The 26,173-nt window shown below is 34.5% G+C and overlaps 3 protein-coding genes and 1 non-coding gene across 5 annotated transcripts in view; 1 reads left to right on the plus strand and 3 right to left on the minus strand.

Annotated features, from left to right (window-relative positions):
- The window catches only part of LOC142341051 (uncharacterized), a 28,534-nt gene extending 27,134 nt beyond the window's left edge, over positions 1 to 1,400 (minus strand). The window contains exons 1-2 of one of the 2 annotated variants that reach the window (XM_075391893.1): positions 1,340 to 1,400; positions 379 to 665 (exon numbers count right to left, since the gene is read on the minus strand). The gene's annotated coding sequence lies outside the window, so the exon portion shown is untranslated. Of the gene's footprint in view, positions 1 to 378; positions 972 to 1,339 lie in introns of those variants that run through there. The other variant, XM_075391892.1, reaches the window with a different exon arrangement.
- Positions 1 to 26,173, minus strand: part of LOC142341766 (uncharacterized) — a 553,339-nt gene that overhangs the window by 70,451 nt on the left and 456,715 nt on the right. The gene's annotated exons all lie outside the window — the stretch shown is intronic.
- Positions 17,454 to 26,173, minus strand: part of LOC142341760 (beta-glucuronidase-like) — a 66,441-nt gene continuing 57,721 nt past the window's right edge. Inside the window, exon 13 of the mRNA XM_075392963.1 lies at positions 17,454 to 17,812. Within this exon, the coding sequence (XP_075249078.1) occupies positions 17,628 to 17,812 (185 nt within the window). The 3' untranslated portion in view covers positions 17,454 to 17,627. The remainder of the gene's footprint in view (positions 17,813 to 26,173) is intronic.
- Trnam-cau (transfer RNA methionine (anticodon CAU)) lies at positions 22,887 to 22,958 on the plus strand. Its single transcript has one exon. It is a non-coding gene; the product is annotated as a tRNA-Met (tRNA).

Below are 26,173 nucleotides of genomic sequence, written 5' to 3' on the forward strand. Positions count from 1 at the left end.
TTAATTTGAAGAAAAATTACACTAAAAGTGAACAAATTCATGCCAAATATCCCGTGTTCACACAAAACTTCAATCCTCGATAACTCCTCGAAAAAAAAAACGAAATTCAAAAAAATCTTTTTAATTTTGAATTCTACGCTGGAACAGCTTTTTAATGATACCACTCACATTTCTCTGCGATGAATATATCGATCGGCCAAAATTGACTGAACAAAAAAAACCCATTTGAGTATATAGTTCCTCCCCCAACAAGTGGGTCGGAACAATGAAGCAATGAGCTCTGAGAGTATGATGCAAATTTAGAGGCAGTGATCTGAAATAATTTTGAAGATACCACAAAAGCGACCATAAAAGGAAATCAAAAAATCAATCTCTTACCTTTCAAATCGCTAGTAAAAGTTCCAAGCATTCACAATTAAATGAGGTTACATCTGCGAAACACAGAGCCACTCCTGATTAACGACTTCAAATTTTAATAATGGTAGCCGTGAGATTTTGGTCAATTATTATAAACCATAGTGGAGCCTGAAATAATTTTTGGAAAATGTCCTGACGAAAGTGGGAAAAGGAAATGGAGTAAAAGCAATGCATCTCGATAATAACTGAAGCAGGAAATGAAGCTAGCGCAAATTGGTGTATCAAAATGTCAAAACGTGAAGGAATTGCTTAAATAACGTAAGAAAAAAATAAAATACCCTTATACTCGATGATTTTTTTAACCACTGCGGTTATAGAAAGCCATTTTGCCTGTTGATTCTATAAGAATTTTGTTGTTTTTAGCTTTGTTTCTTCCCCCTGATGTTCGTTAAATTCATGTCACAAGGAAAAAAACTGCTTCACGCAATGGTAAAAGTGGCAAAAAATAAAAATAATTCCCCGGAATTTGCGTTTTTCTTCCCGTTTTTCCATCATTTTGATTTTGATGTTCATTCGTTGCCTCCTTCTCCCTCTGTTTTACACACTTTTCTCTATCAATGTAGTGGTCTTAAACATGTGTGGGACTTAAAATATGCTTCGGCTGGCGTTTGGGTCAATGTTCACACCATCGAATGATAAATTAACCTAAACTTTCCACTAATTGGAAGTCAGAATTTTGGGCATGTCAGAAAAACGGCCATTGTTTTGTCGCAATTAAATAAGAGCAATTAAATAAGAGCGTAGATTATATGTTAGTATCGAGTGTCAATTTTTTTTACTATTTGGTCATTTTGTCTATATTTAAAAAAAGAATTTACAATCGATCGGTGATTTTATTCTTCGATAATATGCACTTAAAAATGCGAACTTTATAGTCTTGCTTTTAACCGGAACAGGTATACTGAAAGTCAAGTGATCATACTCGCAGTGATGACTACTTATGCAAAGAGCTTTATATACAATAATGAATCTGGGAGTGTATGAAGGCGTTCGCCGAATTGGCCGACAGGTGTTTTAGCCGACAACACAGAAACAAAATTTAAGCCGACAATCTGACCGCGTAATAATTGTAATGGCTGGACGAACTCGCTAATGATAGTTTGACAAAACCGATTTGTTGACCAATCAGAATAAAGCGTTAGCTAAATTTCTCATTTTTTCATTGTCGGCTAAACCCGCTGTCGGACAATATTGCTAGCACTGTATAAGGGGTAGGCAGTAGATAAGTAAAGATATAGATATGGAGTAAATTTATATGTAGATGGTGTTGGTTGAGATGGAACTACAGGAATAGGAATAATAGATTGGGTTTGACCGTCACAACAAATGCCTACCATTGACTACTTCAGGGTTGCACTTTACCATTCATACATGCAAACACCAACACATTAAAATATACATAGACACACATCTCTCTTCCTATCTATCAATACATTCCGTTTTTGCAATCACGCGAAGGTAACAAAGAGAAGTGTTCTGTGTGACAATTAGACGAAAAGGCGATAAAACTATCAATCAACGTACATCATAGTACACCAAAACTTGAGTACCTTACAATATTCTGCCAAAATCTAAAATCTCAAAAACTCTAAAATCTTGTATAAAATGGCTGTATTATTGCAAAATTCTCCAGAATTTTGCATAAAATGGCTGTCTTATTTTTTGCGAGACTCAAAAATCTTGTATAAAAAGTTAAATTTCCGTTCCATCAACAATCTATGATCACAGCTGAGTAACCCTAAAATTACCTGAAAATATGCTGCACAATTTTGTGTGTTTCGTGCCCGTTTCTGCTGAATGATGCTTCCTTTCCTTTTGAGACCGTGAAAGCAGCCGTCTTTCTGCCACCCCCTCGCATTAGCAAAGAGCGATGGCTACATATGCATTAAAAGGCGCCTCACGCAACGCGATTTACTAGGGAAAATGGGAAACATAAGATAAAAGGCAAATAGGATGTGCTTGCACGGATTTCTCTGCCCCACAAAGAATTTCATAAATAGAAAGTTGAGTTAACCGAAAACTAGACACAAAAACAAAAAATAATCGATAAATCAAGACCCCGCAAAGTTGCGTTACAAGAGTGTCTATTTTGTGCGCAAACTTTGAAAGGAAAAGCACTTAAAATGCCAGTTTGTTTTGAATGTTTTGTCAAATGACTCTTGTAATGGTTCTGTTGTTTGCGTTAGTTGATAGTTCGACCACAAGCACATACGTTCCCTCTATTTCGCATTCTATTGTTCCCACGTTTTAATACTAACCCACATATTTCTGCCTGGTTGTTATGTTGGTGCGTTTGAAAACAATAAGGAGTCCGCCACGTTGGATGCGAAACAGTGCATTAAGCATAATTAAATTCTACCCCCTCCCTCCGCCACATTTCAAAAAGGAAACTCTACTATTGTTAACTACAAAAACTGGGGGGCCAATATACATTACTACGTGAATAAATCTTAAAAAATGGACGCTGTCAATTTTGCGGGGCAATATTTCTATGTGAAGTGGGCTATTTGAGACAACATTGTATGCGTGTTGTTGGAAAGATTTTCCATTAAGATAGAATTGTGGGACAATTTAGTGGTCGCCTGCTTAGCTTCCCAGGGCATCAAAATAAAAGGGGATAGACGCCGCAGTAGCCACTTCTTAGATGGCGCCAATTAGCACCCATCCGTTCAATTGTTAGCCTCTTCGCACTTTTTTCACCCCCGAAGAAAAATTGATCAGTGGAAAAACTAAAATGAAGAAGAGAGCACTTTGATGCAAGGGGAAATCTGTCTCAAAATTTATTACACAACGCGGGTCTCATAAATAAATGAATTCTATAGACTGAGGTAATGAAAGAAAGCAATAAATTTTTCGTTTGTAGATGGATTACCCTTTAGAGTTTTTAAAGGTAGCTTGGATAACAAACAAACAGAAACATTTATCAAGATATTGGATTTCCTAAGATTTGCTATTTTGGTTACCATTTTATTTTAACAATAAATAATGGGAAACAGTTTCTTTTTAAAAACTAGCGAAAAAGCGCCCCCTAAAAATATTTGTACATACCTATAAAACCGTCTACACTTCCTATAAAATTCATGTGCATGTTATAGTTTTGTTGCCACTGTTACCTCAAATCTTTCAAACACAAATACTGATAATTGAATTCAAAACCACCGTTTGAGAAGAAGTTAACCGCAAAACTGAAGATTAACGGGGACAATTTGCACTAAAAACAGAAATCGAAAGATTAAAGAGTATAAAACTTTGCAGTATAGTTTTAAATTCATATGTCCTGTACCCACCCATGAAATTTTTTTTATTGAATATCTCCTCTTCGTTTAATGTTACGTTTCTAGAATTTCTAGGTTTAAAAAATCTATTACATCCTTTGAGCCCATAAACATTTGCTGTTATCCAACAATTCCAAAAAATACCTTTTTGTCCAGTCCAATCAAACTTCCACCGGAAAAAAATTTCAGTGTATACATAAGGAGAACTACCAAAAACTCTTACTAACTCTGAAATCGGTTTTTTCCGATCACTGCTTCAAATGGTGCACTTTCAAACCTCAAATAGAGTCAAACGTTTTCATTTTCGCTTGACATGTTAATTGTGTACGACCAGTATATCTTATCGAGTCCTGGTTGCTCAATGAGGCACTTCGAAATTGTTCCCCAGTTGCGCTCAGCCAAACCGATTTCAACGAGGTGAAAAAGCTGCTGAAAAATCTAGTTTCCCTCTCGATAACAGCTCTAGGTCTTTCAAAACAAACACGTCTGCACTATCAAACACTAACGTTCCTTGTTTTCCTATCTCTGCAAGGAACCGCTAAACCTTTTTTTGATTCACCCTTTTCTTTAGGAAATACACATTCCGATATCTACTAAAACTGTATACAAAGTAGGTTACATAAAAGTGGCCACCTTCAGCTTCTGGACTCCTACACCCTAGAATATCAGTCCGGACTATTTTTAAGACATCCTTTGCTTTTTTGTGGCACGGAACTTTATTTAACTTATTCAGTTGACATGTCTCACAATTGCCCGTGTCGTATACACTTATTTTAAGTCCTATATCAGGATCCTTAATTTTCATAATTTCATTAATTTTATTGTCCCAAAAGCTTTCGCCAAAAACAAAGAATATCCCCACTAGCTAAATTACCATTTTCAGAGCCTGTTTCTTTATTCTCTGTTTTCCAAAACACAAAGCTTCCATTGTCCCTCAGACGGGCAATTATTTGTGTTGGACTTCCAGTCGGTATTTCTAAGTTTGTAGAAAAAATCGACCGGTCTTTGATTCGATGGCGAAACCAAGCCTCTAGAATTATCCTGAACAAGTGGAGAAATTGACAATCTTGTATTCCTTGCCAACTCGTTTGAGTCCATTGTTTCTATGTCAACTGTTTCACGTCCTCTTCTACTGAAAATTTTCTAATTTTTGCGTTAGGCTTTGTCCCTGTATTCTTCTTGTCTAATTAGATAAATAACTTTTCATCTTCAATCATATGATTTGCTGCTATATAGTATAATTCTAGTTCACAGTATGAACTATTAATTGTTTTTTAAGAGAATAAGAATTACTCTTCGTCCTCAACTTTTTCTCGTTCAACTAAGCTCTGAGACACATTCGATTGTCTTTACGAAAAGATCTGCTCCAGCTATCTAGCGTTTTCTCTTGTTTCTGATTGTTCTGAAATTTGGGGATCTGATCTTGCTCATCAAATATAAAACATTTAATTGGTTGCGCAGTTGTCCGGGCTTAGTTGATATTTTAGGTCAACATTGCCCGATGTCCCACTTTCTGACAATCGAGACGTTTGCGTTTTTTCTGCTGGAAAATACTCTTACTGTTCTTTTGAACATTTTAGTTATAAACGTGTAAAAGGTTGCGTTACTAAGCAGCTGATCAACTCTATTGAGATAAACAGTTTTCCGAACTCGTCTAGTTCTTGCGTTCCTTTGTTTACAGTAGCCCCTCTGATGCACCATTACAATAATTGAGCACATAATCTTCAAAAAAGCAAGCAGTCACGACCTAAATTTCCACCTGATTTCGATATCTACATGCAAGCTTCAAAATGTTTACAAAATGCCAACACCTATACACGCCCACTGAAAATTTTTCTTTCTGATTTTTACTTCAATTTAGTTTTTTTAGAACGAAACTGTATCTAAAAATTTTAAACCCAAACCCTGGTTTATCTGTTAGTTTTTCTTGTTAGAATTTAGCTTTACCTCTATACGTTTTAAATCTGTACTTCTTAACTTTAGTTTTAATCCTAAGTACGGGTACATTTTTTGGGACAATCTATTTTTTGCTACTATGGTTTACTGGAAAATTAGAATGTGCTGCTTTAATATTTGTTTATTCAGGTTGGTGGAAAGTTGTCCCGACTTAGAGCAAAATTTCTAGCCCTTGTAAACCGTTTTTAATTGTGTTGCGTGTTAATGGCTATGTAATTAGGCAACAAATAAGTGTGTCGTTGTGTTCGCTGAAAATGCTTTTAGCAACAAGAGCGCAATGGGAATGGCGCATTAGGTATAGCACGGTGAGCAGAGTGCATATAATAAAATTGGGGTAGGGAAAACGAAGAAGGCAGGTGTAAGTTACCGAAAGAAGACTTCGTAGTCGTAGAAAACGCTGCTACACAACATCTCACACTCAATGGGCAATTCTCACGATCCACAAATAGAGCCGGTCATATCGGCGCTTAAAGTTTAAAAAGGTAAAATATTAAACTGCAAACTTTTGAAACGATATCTTTTTGTACTTTTATTTAATTCGTTATTTTACGCCCCGTTGAACATCTCTTCGTTTCAGTTTCTGAAAAATTTTATCACTATTGTATAAAAATTTGCCATTTATGCTAGAACTTTAATCAACCAAATGCTATATTGGTTGTTATAACAGTCTCATTTCTCAAGTCTCAACAGTCGTATTACGTTTTGGAGATCCTTTTTGCTCACGAGGTGAATTGAGTTGATGCTTGAAATGGTCATGCAGTAAAATTTCTTCTTCATCTCAACGGTTGCTAACAAAAAGCAGTATTAGTTTAAATAGCCAATTCATACATTTAACTGGAGCCCTATAGCCCTCTAAAAACAAATAATTGTGTAAACAAATACAGGAACTTCACTGTTTGACAACTTTACTATACTCGATCAAAACATACCAATCCTAGTTAGGGAACTGCTGCTTGAATTGTTCAACAGGTTGTTTTTCAGTTTTTCATCTTATGAGTCCAGCAATAGCTCAGAGGGTTAAACAGAGAAAACAAAGTTTCGAAATAGGGTAAAATTTCTTAAACTTTCAAATTTTCCAACTGTTCCACTACTTTTTTATTTTTTTTATTTTTGATAAAAAGCGTTGTAATCGATGGTTATAAAATTTGAGAAGGCTTAGTTTCAAGAAAATTTAAGATTTCGTTTCTTTTTTCAAGATAAAAAATTTAGTGGACGACCAGGTCTGATTTAAAGTGTCTGAAAATAATAGTTATATAACCAGCCGTTACACAAACTGAATCGCCCACACAAATATATAAGATCATTTTTCAAAACATAGTCCCCAATAAGCTACAAAAGCTCCGCTTCCACAAGCAAGGTCCCCAACCGAGCTACACAAGATGCTCCCCCATAGACAGAAGCCCAACGCAGATAACATAACTGAAACTTCACTCCCATTTTCTTCAACTTGCCAACTTCAAACCGGAGGCTTGCCCACTGTTTGACTACAAGGCGTGTTTGGTTTCACTAGTTGACTTCACAATTTCTTCGATGCAGCGTGGAGACAAAGGAATATGATGTGATTACTTGTCTTTGAAAGGCTCTGGGCCCGGAACCTAACGGTTAACAGGAGCGCAGTAAAAAATCTTGCATTCAAGTATATTAATTAGAACTAATGGTTAACAACATTGACAATAGGCACATATCATGACCCCTTTATTATACCCATTTAATACCACCTTTGCACATTCCATGCAATCATATTTGATTTACAACTACTATTACTTCCGCGTGATGTTTAATAGAATTTTTTCATAGTGACGGATCAAGAGCAAAAATCTATGGTCATCTATTCACACGCTAAAACTGATTAGCTGTTGAAAATATCAGTACAAACGGCCTGTGAAAACAGCACTTTTTCAGCAACAAAGAAGTATCAGCGCTTGGATGGATTGTTCGAATGTTCTGTTCAAACAATTGATATCATATGTTTGGTGTTCTCGTCATGGTATTCGACCGGAGGTTTTCACACAAATGGTTTATTAGCTATTATTTATGATGGTCTTATTTTACCATCCTTGTCGGTCAAATTTAAACTTTTTTAAAAAGAAAACGACCCCAAAAAATCTTTTCCATAGTTTATCAAGTGATAGTGCACTAGGAGAAAAAGTGTCATCATCAATCGACTATCGCAACCCCAGGAGAGTTAAAAACTACAAACAAGAACTCAACTTTTTTTCTAACATCCGACATAATACAGCCTAATTTTTTTGTATAACCTTGATGAACACCAGTTTAAGGAGCTAACTGTTTTGTTATAACTATTTGGTGCTTTTTTGTGCCAGACAGTTCAACTAATTGCAGCTTTGTGCCGCTAACCGGTGTTGCTCTTGTAATATTGAGCGTATTGGTCGAGGTAAGGTTTTGAAAGAATATTTTTCAATTGGAATCCAACTTGCAAATTGTTTTAGGTTGAGTAGAAGAAGTTTAATATTACGTTCCAATCAGTTGCTGTTGCACTCAGCAAATAAAATTTGCATTAGGTTGGTCTGTATTGTTTAGGTCCTCTGTTCAAGTGATTTTGTGTTTATAAGTTCGATTATCCTCCTCAGTTCTGCTCTTTCAGCCGCTGCGTCCATTAATTGCTCTGTTGAGCTATATAGTACAGTGGACTTCGAAAGTTCGTAAAGGTTTTCAAATGATGTAGAATTCTACAGGATATAGGTAGCAAAACTTCTCATAGTCAAGATTATGAAGATTGAAGAGTGTAGTTCTGCAGTCTTTACAGTAAGTTGTAAAAAGAGGGTGTTTATTTAAAGAGATGTTCTATGAGCGCTTCTTCTATAAAAATATCCGGTTCCGTCAGTGGAGCAACCTAAACCGTGACTAGTTGATTCTCAATTCATAATTACTACCCAGTTAAATGAAACTTGAAACATCTTGATAAGAAGCATGATAAAACTCGGTAAGATCTTGCTAAGATTCTTGGCAAAAAAACGTCAACATGTGTATGATCTTGAAAGTTCTTTGCAAGAACTTCAAAAAAATCTCGGCAAGATCTTGCTAAGATTCTTGGCAAAAAAACGTCAACATGTGTATGATCTTGAAAGTTCTTTGCAAGAACTTCAAAAAAATCTCGGCAAGATCTTGCTAAGATTCTTGGCAAAAAACGTCAACATGTGTATGATCTTGAAAGTTCTTTGCAAGAACTTCAAAAAAAATGTTATAAAAAAATATCATGATTTCTCAAAAATCTTTCTTGATTCATCTTGATAAGATCTTACCAAGATCTTATCAAGGTTTAGAATAAAAATTTGGTATTTCAAGTTCCTGGCAAGATGTCTCAAGTTTTGCAAGAGTTTTCAAGAACATGCATGTCTTGTATAGGTGTAACAAGTTTCGTTTCACTGGGTAATTACAAAACCTATTTCATTTTAAATTACTTTTTCGTCAGAGCATCCAACGTATACAACCGAAGATATCGCAAACATTGGCTTTCCTGTAACGGATTTTTTTGCATTGATAATTTAAAACTGAATTTTTTTTATTTAATCACATCAAACTGCCGTGATAACCTTGCATCATAATTATTTTACAGCAACTTGAGTTTTTCGTGGCACAAACGGTTTTGAAATTATGACCGATTGAAAGGATCGCTGAGAAACAAAACGGTAGCGTGCGTTGGCTGTTGGGGCAAAACCAACTGAGCTAAAATTGAATATAAAAGATTGAAGGAATTCCAGTTTGCAAGAAGCAGATTATATTGGACGCCCTATATTGTTTCACTAAGAATACTTTCTCTATGATGTTAAATTTGCCATCAACATATATACAAGCGCTTCATTTTTACATATAGATACAATCTGTTGATATGTTTAGAAATTCTCGAACGGTATCGTATAAGGACTTTCCGATGACCACTGCATCTGGAAATCTCGTTGCAATTTTGAATGAGTACGCTTCAAAAAAATGGGCCAGAATTCCAATTTATAGTTCAACAATGCAGCATGAAGAAATTAGTTTCCAAAAATTATGTACGAAGTTCTGGGCCTCGTGGGATCTGACGCAAGATTTCGTACAAAGGACAAGGCTCAATGAGAGCAGGTTTATGTGGTACATGCCAGAATTGTTCAACACTATTCGAACACTGTCTAAACAGTAAATACCCGTAAACAGTGAATTCTGAGATCCGTTTGCGTTGTTTGCACGTAACTCTGGTTGACAGAACAGAAGTCAATATCCCGGAAGAGACAGTTTCTATTATCCTATTTTACCGGACATATACACTCAATTGTATTTTTTAAGTATTGTTCTATGGAGACTTGATTCTAAAAAAAATTCAAATTGGCCTTTATTCACAGTTTTTTTGGTTCAAACCGATTTGGTTCAAAAAATTTTAATTCTGCTGACGTCATTGCTAACATCCTTAGAACACGACTTCGACTTCTTGGGTAATGTTACCATGCAAAAGATGGAGTGAAGTATGCAAATTATCTCTCACCAATGAGTGCGAAGCCTCTGAACAATGTGATCAAAGTTCGCGGGGTTTTTTTTATACGGCAACATGAGACTTCCGTATTGACCTATTTGACTGATGTGAATGTTTGGTTTCTGAAACAAAGTGTCAGAAACTGGTTTTAGAATTGAAAGAAAGTATCATTTAGCCGCAATGATTAGAAGGGTTGTTTGGAAAACGCCGACTTTAATGACAAATTATAATGACATCATTTGCAGTTGTACGGAACAACCTTAGGAAGAGAACTTAGGAAGAGAACATATGTTTTGATACACCAGTTTTATGTTATCCCCATCGAGATTCATAATTCAAACTACCTGTTTTTCGTAGTTTTAAATAAATGTCGAGGCAACAGTTTTAGCAGGATTACGAACACTGTAGCGCAACGACCCCGATGAGGCGGGACGAGTTTTGGCAAGTTAGAGATTGAAGCTATTTAAACTCAAAGATGTTAGAGTAAATAAGATAATTTAATTTTAGGGGATTCAAAAGAGAAAAGACGAGTGAAGATTTTAACAAAAGTCAGTCGTATATATAGTCTGAAATATAAATATAACATTTACAGTGTACATTTGTGAAAAAGTTAATATCATACAAATCAGGCGCATGAGTTGGCGTCATTTCATTATTACATGCAAGAATTCAGTTCACTTGAGATCGTTCACAAAGTTGCATTTCCCATTCGATATTAGTAGATAAAAATAAATATTTGACAAACATACAGATCTAAACTGATTTACATTCATTTTCTTAAATTTTAGCCGCAGTTGTCGTTATAAATCTGGTAAATTTGGTTTCTTTCAGAGTTTACTAACATAAGTTAAGTTTCTAAGCTCTAAGATAATTTCCAAGTTCTTTTCTGTGCTCCAATACCCCCACTCAGATTGTTGCCGTTAGGTAAGAATCTGGATTCGCTCCATAGTTGTTCTCGATGTTGTTCTACTTTCTGCTGTGACAAAGATTTTGACAGAAGATATGCTGCCATTTCATCTGCTGGCGTGTAGATCAATTTGTTGAGCTGTCATCAACTCGTTCTCGGATGAAATGATATTTCGAGTCTATGTGCTTTGATCGTTTGTCAAGCACCGGGTTAGTTGCAAGCTTTATGCAGATCTGGTTGTCCTCTCCAATGTTTGTGGGCTCACACTGTTCGTACCCGTTCTCTAAGAATACGAACAGTGTGCTACTTCAAGTTTTGGGTTATCTTTTGCTGGTATTTTGCTTGGTTTGCAGTCGTGCATATTGAACCGTTCTAAAATATTTTCAGTGTACTTTTCTTGATCTAAAGTTATTCCTTTTTTTGTTTTTAGAATTCGCATTCCAAACCATTCAAGATCTCCTCTGTAGTCCATTTTAAAATTTGATTCTAAAGAATTTTCCAATTTTCTGTTCTCTGTTTGACTATTTCCTGATAAGACTAGGTCATCAACCAAGGTTAGAACAAACAATTTTTCTTCTTCTTTGGTTTTAAGAAAGAGACAATAGTCGTGTTTACTTCTCTGAAAACCTTGCTGAATTATAGAAGTTGAAAGCTCCTGATACCAATTTTTGGCTGCTTGCTTCAGTCCATATATTGATGCTTTTAGTTTACAAACTAACTTCTTGCCATTGCTGTCTAACATTTCAAAACCTTTTGGTTGCTCTAGATAGACTTCTTCGTCCATTTTAGGATGCAAATAGGCTGCTTTCACAGCCATTTGTTTTGAAAAGAAGTTTTCAATAGCTGATGAAGTTAGTAGATTTTTAAAGCATTTAGGTTTGCTAGTGAGAGCAAGGTATCGGAATATTCAATTCCCTCAATTTGTTTAAAACTTTTTGCTACAAAAAGAGCCTTAAACCTATTAATATTTCTGTTTGAATCAAATTTAATTTTGTACACTCGTCGGCCAGGAGAAATGTTTTCTTCTTTTTCTTTTGGAACTATGTCCCAATTTTCTGTTTCATTTAATTTTTCTATATCTGTGGTATTTGCCTCAATATTGTCTTTTTGTTCCGAATTAATAGCGTTTTCGAAGTTTTCAGGCACGATAAAAAATTTTGCTATTGTGCTTTGAACATCATGAGAATAGCTTTTAATAAAGCGTTCCGGAGGTGCTCTAGACCTATTACTTCGCTTAAGTTCTCTATCTTGGGCTGCTTCCTTCCTCAATCTCCTAATTCCATCGCACTCTGACCGAAAATGGAATGGATTTTTTTCTCCTGAAATTGCCATTTGACCTAGATTACCTATCATTTGCAGTCTTGAGGGTGGTTTTGCTTTTTCTGTTGTGAGTTTTTGATAGGTCCTGGAACTTTTGAAGGCTTTCTTTCTATGTTCTTCACTGCGACTTTTGAATTAAGCTGTATATTAATTTCAGATTTTGGTTTGAACTAGGACTTGGTCTCTTGTTTAATCTCTTGTTCAACCTCAGTTTCCGTATTGTTTTCGTTTTGCTGAGCACTCTCTGTTTCAGTTGACTCAATCTCTGAACTTAACTCACTTAAGTTGTTTGCATCCTGAGGTTCCTCTCTTAATTCGTCTAAGTCTAGATATAGAAAGCTCTTCTTTATCTTCCGTTTCATTATGAAAACTTGGTAGAATGTTTTCGTTGAACCTAACATTTCCAGAAAAGGAAATTTGCCTAGTTTTTTTGTTTTGCAACAAACAAGCTGTTGTGTTATCAGAGTAAACATTGAACAGGCACTTTGTTGCTTTTGGATAGAACTTTGATTTTTTATTGGCATCACAATTTTTTGAATAGGCTACACAACCAAATATCTTTAGATGGTCGCTTCTCGGTTTTCTGCCGAAAAATTTTTCAAAGGCTGACTTTGTGTTTTTGTCTTTGACAACTAAATTTCTAGCATAACATGCTGTATCTACAGGTCGAACCCAATAGCTTTTTGGCAATTTTGAATCTATTAGAAGGCATCTTGCAGCCTTTACTACGATTCTATTAAAACGTTCTGCAACACCATTTTGCTGGTTTGTTTCAAGAACTGTGTATTCACGAGCTGTTTTTCTGCTTATGCAAACTTTTTTAAAGGCTTTGTTTTTGTATTCTGTCCCATTATCAGTTCGCATAATTTTTGGTCGGCCATATTGTGCAACGTACTCTTTGAAAGTTTACAATGCTTGCGTTTTATAGTTCATAAATTTTACTACTGCGTAGCCACTGAATTCATCTATGAAACTAATTGCGTATCTTTTGCCACCTATACTTGATGGAATTACTGGTCCAATAACATCAGAGTAAAATCTTTCTAGTTTTTGAGTTGCTTTGTTATCGCTCACTTTTGGAACAGGCTCTTTCAAAATTTTTCCCAAAGCACAAGTTTCATAAAATTCAGAAGCTTGGAAAACTTCATCCGTTGTATTTGCTACATCTCTAAAGTTCAAATGTCCAAGTCCTTTGTGCCAAAGTTTTTGCTTGACATTTGCCCCCACTTATGTTTGAAAAGTGTTGCTTGTTTTCTTTTCTGTATGGTAAGAAGAACAATCTGCCTCTTCATATCAGTCCGAATCTTTCTTTGCTTCTAGGTTTTAGCACTGACTTAGCTTTTGTGTGGAATAATTTGTGCTGCTTTTGAACTAAACTTGAAACTGAAATTAAATTTGTTTTGTACTCTCGTACATGCAGAACTTTTTCAAAACCCAATTTATGTAGCACAATTGCAGTGTTTCGTGATTCAACGTCTATAACTCCTATTCCTTCAACTTTTGTTTTCCCTCCATCTGGATTGTTAACTGTGGTTTCAAGTTTTTGATAATCTTTAAACCAAGTTTTATCTATCATCATATGATCAGTGCTGCCTGAATCTACTACTAAATCAGTTTTTGAATCTTCGAATGAGCTTTCTTCGCTTAAACTAAATGCTAACCCTTTATGAGGACTTTTTTGATGGTGTTTACATGCACTGGCTAGGTGGCTTTTAGCCTTGCTTATACAACATACAGCGTTGTTCTTTTTGTAACAACTAGCTGCTAAATGTCCAGGTTTGTTATATAGAGAACACAATCTAGGGCTTTTGGTACCACTTGGCTTGGAAAAAATCTTCCATGGATGTGATTTGAATGGAGAGTGTACACGAAATTGATGAGAAGCATTCTTTACTGACATGGCAATGTGCTGATCTTCCTCCACATCATCTCTTTGACCGCGGCTCTCCTCAGAGTTGGTGAGACGCTTCCCCAGTTCCACAAAATTATCTGCAGGAATGAAGCTCTCTTGTACCACAGAATGCTTGCATCGTTGTGGACGGCCGTTCAATACCATTGCATTAAACAGCGTCTCAGCTCCTCGCCAGCATGATGCAAGCGGGTGACCAGTTCTTGCGCTGTGATGAAGTACTGGTGGATGGCTTCGTCCTCTCAAAGTTGTAGCTCGCCAACTGTCCCATCAGACTGATAACTGTGGTTGTCTCGTCGCTTCTGAAGCGTTGCTGGAAAAATTGCCACGTTTTTTTTTACCATATTCGAGACCCTTGCTGTTCACACAGTGATGCCGAATGAGCATGAGGCTGCTGGCGTCTAGTGTCTTTGCCAGGTAGCACCAGATCTGATTTTTGCGGCTCTCATCTCCTTGTACAGCTGTAGCTCTAGCTTGAGTCTGTGCCACGTGTTCCCGCATTTGCGCATCATTGCCATTGTCCCTCAGCGGTTCTGGCCTTTAAGGTAGCTTAACTGTGCCTGTGAGCGTTTCGAAGAGTCCCATGGTTTGTGCGAAGGTAGAGAAACGAGTGCTCCATGTTGGGTAGTCCTCTGCCAACCCACTAAACGTACTCCACTTCAAACTATTGTTTGATGGATCCATTATGAAGTTTAAACTTCGACTTTTATATCACAAATTCTGATTTAGCTTTTATTTACAAGTGAAATTTCAAATTTTAATCTTGAAACTGTCGTCAATCTAGAAGAGCAAAAACAGCCAACAGTGACACTACAATCTCAACCAACACACTATTAGCGTAACAACGGTCCAATGGCTGGGCCCATAACCTGTTAGCAGGATTAGGAACACTGTAGCGCAACAACCCCGATGAGGCGGGACGAGTTTTGGCAAGCTGGAGAGTGAAGCTCTTTAAGCTCAAAAGATGTTAGAGTGAATAAGATAATTTAATTTTAGGGGATTCAAAAGAGAAGAGAAGAGTGAAGATTTTAACAAAAATGAGTCGTATATACAGCCTGAAATATAAAAATAACATTTACAGTGTCCATTTGTTGAAAGTTAAGGTATCAAAAATCAGCCGATTTTGAGGCGTATGAGCGGGCGTCATTTCATTATTACATGCAAAAATTTAGTTCACTTGAGATCGTTCACAAAGTTGCATTTCCCATTCAATTTTAGTAGATAAATACCAATATTTGACAAACATACAGATCTAAACCGATTTAAATGCATTTTCTAAAATCTTAGCTGCAGTTGTCGTTAGAAATCTGAGTTTGTATAAAATTGTTTTCTTTCAGAGTTTATTAACATAAGTTAATTTTCTAAGCTCTAAGATATTTTCTAAGTTCTTTTCTGTGCTCCAATACACAGTGTTGCTTTTTCCGGATCAAATGTAGTGGAACATAGAGAGCCTGCTGATGTTTTTTGAACATTAGCTGTTAGTTACTGCAATAAAATGTGACAAAACCAAATAATAAACTCGAATCTTTGGGTGCGTTCAAAACAAACAATCTTGCGATGATTATGTTCTAAATTAGGAGAATGAAATTAAATAACTGAATTTCAATTATCAATGTTCAAAAGGAAATTCGTAACAAATCTTGAGGACATTTTTCGTAGTTTTCTGTAGAATTCAGTTGATTTAATTGAAAACTGTATGGAAAAATTTTCTATTATTCAACTTTTTATTTGATTCAGAATAACCCATAAATATGTGTCACTATAGTTTATTGAAACCTTAACTAATTGTCGTGTTTTCAGGATGGCTGAATTTTTCATCACGCCTATCAGTGTTTTGCTATTGAACGAACAATTTATTTGAAATACATCTTTAACTTTCAAAAACACGCGAAAAACTCGCATACTACACAGTTGCGTTAAAACGTCCTTTCCCTCAAAATTAAATTAGTTCTAAACTTGGATTGTTTTTATTTTTACTTTACCTTAAAGTTATGTAGTATCAGTAATATCTAATCCTTACTTTATTGCACCTCAAATCCGAATAGTTTAGCAGCCTCTGGATTTGGCAGCCTCTGTAAAAGTTGTCAAAAGTCTTCCTCTAGCACTTCGGCTGATTCGGTTTGGACAACGAACGGTGTCGATAAAATTATAGCCCGATATTATACAAGTCTGATCAAGTCTCTTCTCATAAAACTAAATGTGGTTTGGGTCTTCGAAGAAAATATGCCACGTGGAATATAGCCCAGTAGAGAAGTTGAAAAGATGTCAACTTGCTCCGAAAATGCTTTGGGGTCGTGCCTAGTAAAAGTGATTCCGGGAAGGGTAAACCGACCAGAGCTTTGACTGGCCTATGTCACTCCTATGAATATGAGCCCCCCCCCCCCCCGAGGATTTTACTGAATTACTTTAATTTGAATAATTGAGAAGTCATTAACTTCTAAAAACACTGATTAAAAATGTTGATCTACACGTTTTTTTATTGAAACTTGATTTATTTCAAAATTAAATTGACGTTAAACTTGACCGATTTTGGGAGATTTAAATTACAGCTTTGAAGTTACAGAGATAATCAAAGTTCCTCCACGACAATTAGATAATTATCACAGGCTTAAATGATAATTTTCGGTTACATGACAATTTACCCAATTCCATTTTACCCAATGCCATTTTACCTTACGCCAATTTACCCAAGCTGCCATTTTACCCAATTCCATTTTACCCAACGCTCTTTGATCTTTTCGTTCAATTAACTGTCCCCTATAACATTAACTGTCCCATATAACAAAAATATGGAAAGCTATCAACTCCACGTTATCTTTAGATAATTGAAGAATATTGCAGTAGGGCTTCATATATAATAGTATAAAAATAGCAGAGAAGCTTTGTTTAAGTTCTAAATAGAACGGAAACAGAATATACTCCTCCCCTCCTCGGAAACACCTAAAACAAGTTAAGTTTTGATACTTATTCGGGACAATCTTACTCAATATATATTTTTTACAAGTTGCGAGCCTTCAAATGATACCGGTCTCAATAACTCTGTATTTGAATGATCTCGGTTGGTGAAATTTGGCTGAGATACGGAAAACATTTTGGGTTTGTAGTTCTTTCTTCCCAGGAAACAGCAGGAAAAAGAAAAAAGCGGGCTCAATCATCATGCGGTTCATCCGCAGCTTTCTGGGGTACTCTAAAATTTGCAACTAAATCTAGAATTTAATAAATTAAATTTAAAAAAGTTACAGAATTTGTTTGGGCAATATCTGATCTGTAATATAGTCATTTTCCAGATTTTTAAATCAAACCAATCAAATAATTTGAGCCAGGATGTTTACATGTACCCAGAAGTTTAATTACATAATATAATACATCAAAAAATCAAAATACAACAATTTTGTTTTTGGACATGAAATCAAAGTAGTTATTGATAGGATACTCCGGCTGGTGCTTGGCATTGTTGTTGACGATGTTCGAATATCTGTATCTGAGATAGTGGGCGGCCATTTTGGGTTGTCTCTGTCGGGTGAAGATGCCCTTCTTGTTCCCATCCACTCGAGTGGTTTCTGTTAACGCACTTATCAATCAAAGTTATAGAACTTCAGGACCAGGTTTAGGCTTTGTCCTCTGACACGACCAAGCTCCACCAAAATAGACGCAAAGAACCTTAGCTAGACCATGAAAAAACTTTCCTTCTACATTATCTATAAGCTGCTGAATTGTGTATTTATAGTCATTCATTGCCTCCGTCCACTATAGAGATTTTAATTGATTTCATAAATTGAGGTCTAAACCAGTGGAGATCCATTGGGGTTTGAGATTTGAAGCAGAAATTTTGAAGAAAATCAAGAGTCACGTATCCTTGAATGATATATGCACGTGGTTTTTAAAACACCAGATCTCTGCTGTGCCATATACTAAAATGCTAGACTCTACATTAAACAGTGTTAGATATAAGAACTGTTCGAATGTGAGCGTTTGAAGCATCATTACGTGGCCCTGTTAGAGTCACTTTGGTATTCTGCCTTGTATCCTTAACCGCTGTGCCGTTCACAATTAATCTCAGATCTTTTCAGAGACATCACGAGGGTCACGTAACCTATATTTAAAATATGCAACATGCAAGTCTGAAAATGCCAAGAGTTCATGATATCTTAAATTCTGGCAAGGTGTATAGAAACTTCTGGCGCTTGAAGTTCAGGCAGCGTGAATCAAATTTGTTCTATTGAAACCGTTTTTCGCTTTCCACTTTGTTTTCATTATCATGTGTCAACAAACTTTTGCAATAATAATTATTTCGATAGCCTTAGATGGGATACCACTGAATCGTAATATAGTTAAACTTCTGGGGAAATTGTTTTGACCAAGCTCGAGACCAATCGAAATATATAAAGTTTTTCAACTTCAGTAATCTTAGTAGTAATATAGTGAGCTACACTCCCCGGGGGGGGGGGGGGGTGAGGTCCCCCATGTATTAAGATAGGGTATAGCGTATTTTCCGGGATTTGGGACCTCCCTAACGTATTAAGATAGGGAATGAATTAGCATGTATTAAGATTAGGTATAGCGGTCTTAATGTATTAAGATTAGGTATAGGTTGCATGTATTAAGATTAGGAATAGAATCTCCATGTATTAAGATTAGGAATAGAATCTCCATGTATTAAGATTGGGTATAGCCGCCAAGTATTAAGATTAGTTATAGCCGCCGACATGTATTAAGATTAGTTATAGCCGCCGACATGTATTAAGATTAGTTATAGCCGCCGACATGTATTAAGATTAGTTATAGCCGCTGACATGTATTAAGATTAGTTACAGCCGCCGCAATGTATTAAGATTAGTTGTAGCCGCCGACATGTATTTAGATTAGTTATGGCCGTCGACATGTATTAAGATTAGTTATAGCCGTCGACATGTATTAAGATAGGGTATAGGCTCCATGTATTAAGATTAGTTATAGCTGTCGACATGTATTAAGGTTAGGTATAAGATCTAGGGTATTTTTTGCAGTTTTTGCAGAACTTATACAACTTTTGCAGAATTTCGGCAAAATTTTGCCTCCTTTTTTGCATTTCAAGCTAGGATTTGATCAAATACTTGATTCTGATTGGTTGAAAATACCAGTTTAAAAAATCACATGAGATGAAACAAGGCAAAGACACAGATTTCAACGTTAGCAAAAATACAATAAAAAAATAAATAAAAGTGATCAACAGGTTAAAAGTTGACTAGTACTATACAACTTTTGTCAGAGTGAACAGTTTGCTAAGTGATGCAAGTTTTTAGCATTAAAATACAATAAAAAGCTCAAAATTAAGCAAAAATGATGTCAAATAGCATAAAATCTGCTAAATCGAATCAAACTTTACAAAATTTTTACTGAAAACTGAACTTAAAAAATCACAAATTATCCTAAATGTTTTAAGATTAGGTATAGCCTACATGTATTAAGATTATGTATAGTCTACATGTATTAAGATTAGGTATAGCCTACATGTATTAAGATTATCTATAGTCTACATGTATTAAGATTAGGTAAAGTCTACATGTATTAAGATTAGGTTTAGTCTACATGTATTAAGATTAGGTATAGTCTACATATATTGAGATTAGGTATAGTCTACATGTAATAAGATTAAGTATAGTCTACATGTTTTAAGATTAGGTATAGCCTACTTGTATTAAGAATATTTATAGTCTACATGTATTAAGATTAGGTATAGTCTACATGTACTAAGATTAGGTAAAGCCTACATGTATTAAGATTAGGTATAGTCTACGTGTAATAAGATTAGGTGTAGTCTACATGTATTAGGATTAGGTATAGCCTACATGTATTAAGATTATTTATAGTCTACATGTATTAAGATTAGGTATAGTCTACATGTATTAAGATTATGTATAGTCTACATGTATTAAGATTATATATAGCCTACATGTATTAAGATTATCTATAGTCTACATGTATTAAGATTAGGTATAGTCTACATGTATTAAGATTAGGTTTAGTCTACATGTATTAAGATTAGTATAGTCTACATGTATTAACATTAGGTATAGTCTACACGTATTAAGGATAGGTATATTCTACACGTATTAAGATTAGGTATAGACTACATGTATTAAGATTAGGTATAGCCTACATGTATTAATTTTAGGTATAGTCTACATGTATTAAGATAGGGCATAGGCTCCATGTATTAAGATTAGGCTCCATGTATTACGATTAGGAACAGAATCTCCATGTATTAAGATTAGGAATAGAATCTCCATGTATTAAGATTAGTTATAGCCGTCGACATGTATTAAGATTAGTCATAGCCACCGACATGTATTAATTTTATTTATAGCCGTTGACATGTATTAACATTAGGAATAGGGTATTTTCTGTAGAATTTTTGCAAAATTTTTCTGTTTTGTTTAAAATTACGTCATAGTAGCTGCTCGAGGTCAACAAATTGGTTAGTAATGATCGGCGCTTACTGGCTTAGCTTATTAGGATCCGCACCATCAGAAGGTTTTGCAGGGTATTTTTGCAGAACTTTTGCAGTTTTTTAGAAATTTTGCAGAATTCTTGCAAAATTTTGCCTCCGTTTTGCTTTTCAAGCCAAGTTTTGATCAAATACTTAATTCTGATTGGTTGAAAATACCAGTTTAAACAATCACATGAGATGAAACAAGGCAAAGACACAGATTTCAACGTTAGCAAAAATACAATAAAAAAATAAATAAAAGTGATCAACAGGTTAAAACTTTCGTCAGAGTGAACAGTTTGCTAAGTGGTGCAAGTTTTTAGCATTAAAATACAATAAAAAGCTCAAAATTAAGCAAAAATGATGTCAAATAGCATAAATCTGTTAAATCGAATCAAACTTTACAAAATTTTTACTGAAAACTGAATTTAAAAAATCACAAATTATCCCAAATGCTTTAAGATTAGGTATAGCCTACATGTATTAAGATTATTTATAGTCTACATGTATTAAGATTAGGTATAGCCGACATGTATTAATATTAGGTATAGTCTACATGTAATAAGATTAGGTATAGTCTACATCTATTAAGATTAGGTATAGCCTACATGTATTAAGACTATTTATAGTCTACATGTGTTAAGATTAGGTATAGTCTACATGTATTAACATTAGGTTTAGTCTACATGTATTAAGATTAGGTATAGTCTACATGTATTAACATTAGGTATAGTCTACACGTACTAAGGATAGGTATATTCTACACGTATTAAGATTAAGTATAGACTACATGTATTAAGATTAGGTATAGCGTACATGTATTAAGATTAGGTATAGTCTACATGTATTAAGATTAGGTATAGCCTACATGTATTAAGATTATTTATAGTTTACATGTGTTAAGATTAGGTATAGTCTACATGTATTAACATTAGGTTTAGTTTACATGTATTAAGATTAGGTATAGTCTACATGTATTAACATTAGGTATAGTCTACACGTATTAAGGATAGGTATATTCTACACGTATTAAGATTAAGTATAGACTACATGTATTAAGATTAAGTATCGACTACATGTATTAAGATTAGGTATAGCCTACATGTATTAAGATTAGGTATAGTCTTTATGTAATAAGATTAGGTATAGTCTACATGTATTAAGATTAGGTATAGCCTACATGTATTAAGATTATTTATAGTCTACATGTGTTAAGATTAGGTATAGTCAACATGTATTAAGATTAGGTTTAGTCTACATGTATTAACATTAGGTATAGTCTACATGTATTAACATTAGGTATAGTCTACACGTATTAAGGATAGGTATATTCTACACGTATTAAGATTAAGTATAGACTACATGTATTAAGATTAGGTATAGCCTACATGTTTTAATATTAGGTATAGTCTACATGTATTAAGATAGGGCATAGGCTCCATGTATTAAGATTAGGCTCCATGTATTAAGATTAGGAATAGAATCTCCATGTATTAAGATTAGTAATAGAATCTCCAGAATTTTTGCAATTTTTGCACAATTTTTTTGCAGAATTTTTGCACAATTTTTGCACAGAATTTTTGCACAATTTTTTGCAAAATTTTTCTGTTTTGTTTAAAATTACGTCATAGTAGCTGCTCGAGGTCAATAAATTGGCTGGTAATGATCGGCGGTTACTGGCTTAGCTTATTAGGATCTGCACCATCAGGGGGTTTTGCAGGGTATTTTTGCAGAACTTTTGCAGTTTTGCATAATTTTTGCAGAATTCTTGCAAAATTTTGCCTCCTTTTTGCTTTTCAAGCCAAGTCTGGATCAAATCCTTAATTCTGATTGGTTGAAAATACCAGTTTAAAAAATCACATGAGATGAAACAAGGCAAAGACACAGATTTCAACGTTAGCAAAAATACAAAAAATAAATAAAAGTGATCAACAGGTTAAAAGTTGACTAGTACTATACAACTTTTGTCAGAGTGAACAATTTGCTAAGTGGTGCAAGTTTTTAGCATTAAAATACAATAAAAAGCTCAAAATTAAGCAAAAATGATGTCAAATAGCATAAAATCTGCTAAATCGAATCAAACTTTACAAAATTTTTACAAACTGAAGTCAAGATTTCACAATTTAACCTAGATGTTTTAAGATGACCTATAGCCGACATAAAATAGCAAGATGGCGCAGTGGTAGCGTACTGGGCTCATAACCCAGAGGTCGGTAGATCGAAACTACCTCTTGCTAACCTGACATTGTCACAGTACTAGACGCTCATATTCGCTCGTAATCGCTCATAACTTGAAAAACGTCAAATAATAGAAAAGCAGATGAACTAGAAATTAAAGAATAACGGACAGTATAAACTAAGCACATTAAAATACATACTCAATCTAGAATTTACATTGAAAAAGTATCAATAATTTGAAAACTGAGGCACAATTTTCCCAGTGGGTTAATAAAGTCGATAAAAAGAACAACTTGCGTAGCTGAGTAATAGTCACAATTGTTAAAAAAATATTATCGACTTTATTAGTCAGCATGCTGTTTACTCTGTTTTTCCACTCAAAATACATCGAATCAGGAGAACTACTAACCGCACTCAATAAAAAGCAAGTTTTAAAATGTGCTTAGTCGATTAGCTGGTTAGAATCTATGCTAAATATTTAGAAAAAGCATATTTTTAATCAATTTAAGGTATTTTTTGTCATAGAGTGCTCTTTTCTATATGTTCTAGACTAAGTTAAATACTTAATTTTGATTGGTTGAAAATACTGACTTTCATAAAACAAATGAACTAATCCAGTACAAAAATAGAGAGATTATAATATGAGCAAAATACCATATCAAAACCACAGAATACAGATCAACAAATTATAAGTTGACTAGCACAGTATAAATCTCGTCAAAGTGAACAGTTTGTTATGTGATGCAGATTTTCCTAACTAATATACAATGACAAAGTTCGAAATCACGCAAAATTGATATCAAATGGCATAAACGCTACTAAATTGAAGCAAACTTGAAAATTTTTAATTCTTTCCGAAAACAAATACATAATGAAAATTTTTTTTCACCCATCAAAGTTAACCAATTTTGTTACAAATTAAAGGTGATCAGAAAGACAGTTGAAAGACTAGTACACACAATTTCTTTTCAACTAGTACAAAATGAGTTGATTCGAAACAAATTTTGTGAAAAAATGTGACTCTCCACGAGAATTTCTCAAAACAGGCAATGAAAGCAAAGGACTTTGCGCGCCCATCAATCATTCGTCTACGTGATACAGCTGAGCTGCAAAATTTAACAGAATAAATAGAAAACTCATACAATAACCGTTGCGTATGGCCTAAAATTTTTCTGTTCGACGCTAAATTTCTAAAATTTATAATCTGTTTTCCAAAATATCTCAGGAAAGTTAAAAAGCAATAGGAAATCGCCTACCAAATTCAACAAATTTTTCTTGAGATTAGACTGTCAACATAAAGATAGAAGAACATTGCAAAATTATTTCATTTCAAATAAAAAGGTCTGGTAGTATTTTGGATACAGAGCAATGATAATGACAATTTTGTCTGCTTGCTACAGTGTTTAATCTGTTATAGAGATAAGAAATTTCTTAGACAACTAAATTTTTATCGATTGATTACCAGCTCAGGAACAAAAACCTAATGTCAATTTTTCAAAAGATGTTTTAAGTAGGACAATTTTACCTATCCAGAATGAACAATCCTCCAAATTGATACTGTTTTCCAGCTAAAAACGAGTAAAATTGTTGAAAATTAGCTTTCTCTTTGTTCAAGCTAGCCGAACAACCAAATCATTGAAATGAAATTTACGTACGTATGTCATACTGTTACAATAAGTCAGGAAAAAATATTCCTACAAAGGAGGATTTCGAATCATTTAAATTATCTTCAGCAGAGTCCCAACATTTTTTTTGATGTAATTTTTCTCTCATTGATTGCTGCCAATAGTCTTACTGAAGCAATTATTTAACATTGATTCACACTAAAAACGCTTAAAGTCACTTGTTTTCAATGTTAGATGGCAAGACTTAGAGCAGAAATTTTACAAAATCAGTTAACAAGATAATTTAGGAATGAAAAATAACAATAATTTTACTTTACAAATGCAACCAATCGACTATATGAAAGTCATTTTCTTACAGAAATACTCACTAGCAGTGCTCAAAGCTGTTAACACCTAAAGTTCGTAGTATAAAAAATTGTTATTGAAAAATATATAATAATTAGATGTCAATAAAAATCAAGTACAATTATTGAAAACAAAATTTTGCTAAATTTAGAATGCATCAGAAAGTCAACAGCAAATATTTTGTTTTAATGTTTTGAAAAACTTAGTTTGTCTTTGAAATGTCAAAAAAGTCTACCATAATCAGCGACTACTCATCGTCTAGAAAGATTGCAAGGGTCGTCAATAGAGGAAAGCACTAATAACCTTATGTGTTTTTATCCAGTTCTTGTGATCCATATAGTTTAAAAGCCAACGTCTCCGATATCAAAAGATAGTGCCATTCAAATTTCTCAGACTCATGAAATTTTGTAGGTTGTTCCGTCTGTTCGTTATCCGAACACTTTCTTCCACTGATCCATTATCCTTCCTCGGAAGTTGCTGAACAGGAAAGAATTGGGACAATTTTCCAAACACATTGCTATATGCGTATTGTTCTTTGATGTCTAATGCTCAGAAAGACGAATTTTTACACTTCTTCGTAAAGAATTGAGAATATTCGAGAAAAGATAAAGTCTCACTAATCAAGGGTTTTATTGTTAATCATGTTACATTTAGCAATCAAAATTTGAACTTGTCAAGTATCCAGTCCAGAGCCGCAAAACAGCCTTCTCCAGACAGTTAGCAATGCTGGCGGAACAAAGCAAATTGATTGAGTGTCGATACTAGCACCACGTGGTCATTTAACGATCTGGAAAACTTCGATCCAGCTCAATATTATGGTTCGACTGATATGTCGACAACACCGTCGATGACAACCCCCTCCATAGAGGACGGAACAGCTCACAACCCCATTGTGCTGACTGATGAGGCTGCGAGAACTCCCATCAGTGTTCGACCTACAAAACTGCCAGCAATCGGTGAAAGAGTCCGTCCATTTGGCAATGAAATTCAAAACTCGTCAGAATATGTTGTGAGAACTCTTTTTGAATAAATTTGATATTGTATATTTTATACTTGAATTCTTTTAAAGTTTTTTGTGATGTATTTATACTTTCGTTTTAATTCATTTCTTTGTAAGTTGAACTATTTGTTTACTCCAAACACTATGCAGGCTATTTTCAAGCAAAAACACAGCAACTTTTGTCAAAATTTTATAATTACTTTGATAAGAATTCTGCTTCTTAACAAGAAAGTCGATTTAAAAATTGATTTTTAATAAAATAACTGAATTTTTTTTTATTTTTAAAAAAATCTTTGGTTTGAAA

This window comes from Convolutriloba macropyga, chromosome 6, assembly GCF_964194025.1.
Source record: "Convolutriloba macropyga chromosome 6, txConMacr16.3, whole genome shotgun sequence".
NCBI lineage: Eukaryota > Metazoa > Xenacoelomorpha > Acoela > Convolutidae > Convolutriloba > Convolutriloba macropyga.